The following is a 3,721-nucleotide window of genomic DNA, read 5'->3' as shown; positions in this document are numbered from 1 at the left end:
GATGGTTGACATAAATATCTTTGCTTCCGTAATATATCACAATATATTAACTGAGAAAGAGTTATTGATTGAAGACTTTTGACCCCTTCTCAGCCCAGAATTTGAGTACTCAGATCCTTTTCTTGATTTTACTGTACCGTGGGGATCCGGGTTAGAATAGGTCCTCAATATCTCCTTGTTTGTCGTAAAAGGCGACTAATTGGGGTGGTCCTTCGGATGAGACCGTATAAATCGAGGCCCCGAGTCACAGCAGGTGTGGCACGATAAAGGTTCCTCCCTGCTCAAACGCCGGAAGTGCCGAGCATAGGCCTAAATTTGCAGCCTATATGATATGACGTCATAGTAAGCTATAATACGTGAAGTTTAGAGATAAGAATTTTTTTAAAATCGACATAAAGCGTAAAAAAAATTAGCATTCTAGCACCTTTTAGCCAATAAATAAGTAACGTACGACATAAAAATCATAATATATAGTTGTAGATTGTTGAGATACACATTTTTGCTTCAGTAATGTATAGCAAAATAATGACTGCTAAGGAGTTATAGATTGAGGATTTTTGGCCTCTTTCTGCCTTTATTGTGATGAGTCAGCACTTTTTTATTGATATTATATTAAAGATCTTGTCATTTTGCACAAATGAGGTTTAGTATGTTTTACGAAATATTTATACTTTAAAATATATTATGCAAAATTTTCAAAAAAAAAAAAAAAAAAAAAAACCTCTCATGATTCGTAAGCTAAATTTCGATCCCTACCGAGATTCCATACTAGGCACTTCCGGAATTTATCCCGACAAAGGTGCAACATGGCATCATGTCCTCTATCTTCCCTGAAAATTTTATCTTTCTAGCTTTAACCGTTTTGAGTTCCATCACAGACAAAGAGGTCAGCTAAATTTCGATCAAAGGGCGATAACTCCTGACCGGAAGTGATTTTTTTTAAATCGAGTTGCCGGTAAAAACTTCAGATAAAAACACATAGACTCTGAAGATTTGAACTAAATCGATCGAGCCATCTCCGAGAAATCCTCTGCACAATATCGGTATGGAAAAAATAGAAAAAAATAATAATAAAGTGAAAAAGAAACTTAAGAATAATAGAAAGGTCTTCCGCTGAGGACGAAAGACCCTGATAATATAGGGGGAAAAGAATCCGAAGAATAATAGAATACTAGTAGTCTTCCGCTGAAGACGAACGAGCCTAATAAGAATAATTAATAATGCTTTATTCAAAGAAGGTAACCTGATTAGTGCAAGCACTATTCTTCGCCAGGGCCTTCTGTCAACTAACAATATAAAGATACATGGTTGTACACATACAAACATATTAAAAATATATACCTAAATATACAAATACAAAAAAAAAAAAAAAAAAATGAATCACAAATTATTTTGACATTGTTTTACATAATATTTTACTTGTCTCTTGAAAGAATTAAGAGTTGGTGACATTTTTATTGCACCGGTAAAGCATTCTACAAAATGGCACCAGAGTACAGGAAGGGATTTTCAAAAAGTTTACATTTATGAATTGGCACACACAATTCAATACTGGATTCAGATCGAAGAATATATTGGTTATTAATTTGAAATTGAAACATTTCATGTTAATAAGTAGGACAAGAATCAAAGAGGGATTTATATAACAATACATATTCATTTACAGTTAGCTGTTCATAAACAGTAAGCCATGCAATCAAGTTCATAAAAAGGGGGTCTTGAGGGTGCATGGGGGGGGGGGTCTAAAATATACCTTGAGGACGTTTTTAAAGATTATGAACTCTGTCAAGATTTGATCTGGACGTATTTCCTTAAATTGTTAGGCAGTAATCAATTGTAGGCATGATGTATGCATTGTAAAACAACTTGCGTGTTTGAAGAGGAAGATACTTTTGAATTCAGAATTAGTGAAGCTTTTGTCAAACAATCTACAATATTAAAATATTAAACGTCTTTCCAAGATATTTTCTTAATTCTAACTACAGCATATTTAAATATTTTGTAAAGATGCGTATGATAATTTTTTTCTTGACATGAATATTTTCAGGTCAAAATTTTCAAAAAGGTTCATAAAAACACTGTACCTGTGCACCTTGGGTCACCCCACTTATCCTGACAACCATTTGGGCATATTCCACTTGTTTTGTTACAAAGTGTACCAGTTTTACAATAGCTACAATTCTGTGTACAGTCTGGTCCATAATAGCCGTCTTTGCATTCTAACAAAATTTTAAACATGTTATAAGACTATATATTGAACATCCCTTTATGGACAGATGATACAAGCAATCTTTTGTAATAAAAATTGAAAATGACAACTGGAATCATGTTTTAATAAGAATCACCGCGTAGTTTATTCAATTTTTTATTCAAAGTTTTACAGCAATGCCTTTCAAAATGAAAAATAGTTTGATAGATTAATAGGGATGTTTTAGAAAGGTAGAATTTCGAACATCATAGGAGGTTCAAAATTTCGTAATATTAAAAAAATGTAACATTTGCGTCATTTGCATCAAAAATAAACCCAGAAATATAGACAAATCTAGGAATCCATTTTTGTTTGTTTATCTGTCCTTCATATAATAATTAACCTGGTGTAAATGAAGAACAGACAAGAGGCGAACTCAGGATCGGAGGTCTAAATCATGAATGTACTACACGCCACGTCCGACCATTATCTATTTAAATGAGCATTTCTAATGATTGCGTGAGGAATGTATATCAAATAAATTAAACATATGTGAAATAAATTTGATATCCGAAATTCTGAGCTGTACAATGCGGGGTAAGTAAAGGAAGAAGCTTACTAAAATTATGAAATTTGATAAGGGGGTTATCTCAATATCTTGGCGATTTCTCTTCAACAGGAGTAAAAAGCATCCAAAATTAATTTGTATTTGTGTCTCTCTTTATTTTGTGGTAGATAGCATTAATCATGATATTAAGATAGGATTCTGTTACCTGAACAATACGGTGATTCAATGACATTGTCCCTGCATCCATAGATACAGGAACCATTAAAAGCATCGCAAACTGTATCACGACATTTAGGGTTACAGAGATTGCAGTTTTCTCCATAATGTTTAGATGGACAACCTAATACAAAAAGAAATTGAAAAACAGATACTGATTAAAATTTCTAACTCATTTAATAAACTCTTTATATAAACTTCTATTCTTCTATAGATATGTAAAGACATTCTTTACCAAGGAGTCCTTTAAGTATATTTCAAAATCATTGTTTCACATACCCATCACTTTTACTTCGCAGATTTCAATTGTTGCAAATGATGGTTCATAACCCGCACACAGTGTATTGATTGGTGTGGCCTTTGAATTATACAAAGCTATCCCCTGAATCTCTTTATTAATAGTTACAGTTGTCACACGGACAGGACAGGTAGAAATATCGTGTGTGAATAGTTTATGTTGAGATGGATCAGCTGGAGGAACATATGACGAGTCGTTGAATACAAAGACAGAAAAACCCACATGTCGATTCACAGCTGAATAAAGTAAAATTATTTTTGAATGTTCAAATGATAATCTTAGAGTTACAATTTCTTTTTTCATATAAAATTATTGTTCATATAAAAAGATTATGTTTCTGCCTGTCAACTTAAAATCCTCATATATTATTTTGTTAACGTATTTCAATTTCATGTAAATATCCCGTGTGGAACCCCTTCGTTTTTAGACATGTTTTCACTGTAAAAAAAAA

General features: G+C 32.6%; 1 protein-coding gene across 1 annotated transcript; it reads right to left on the bottom strand.

The window, feature by feature from the left end:
* Window positions 1-2,084: 2,084 nt before the first annotated feature.
* LOC134278673 (cell death abnormality protein 1-like) lies at window positions 2,085-3,420 on the bottom strand (the record flags this gene model as incomplete). Its single annotated transcript, XM_062760976.1, has 3 exons — window positions 3,252-3,420; window positions 2,962-3,096; window positions 2,085-2,219 (listed from the first exon to the last, which is right to left on the bottom strand). Coding segments are annotated over exons 1-3 (274 nt in total), but the record flags the coding sequence as incomplete, so codon positions are not given.
* Between the last annotated feature and the right edge of the window lie 301 nt (window positions 3,421-3,721).

Source organism: Saccostrea cucullata, unplaced genomic scaffold (assembly GCF_032062105.1).
Source record: "Saccostrea cucullata isolate Sc308-1 unplaced genomic scaffold, CSIRO_AGI_Scuc_v1 ctg14694, whole genome shotgun sequence".
NCBI classification, from domain to species: domain Eukaryota; kingdom Metazoa; phylum Mollusca; class Bivalvia; order Ostreida; family Ostreidae; genus Saccostrea; species Saccostrea cuccullata.
This window is presented reverse-complemented; position numbering and strand designations above follow the sequence as displayed.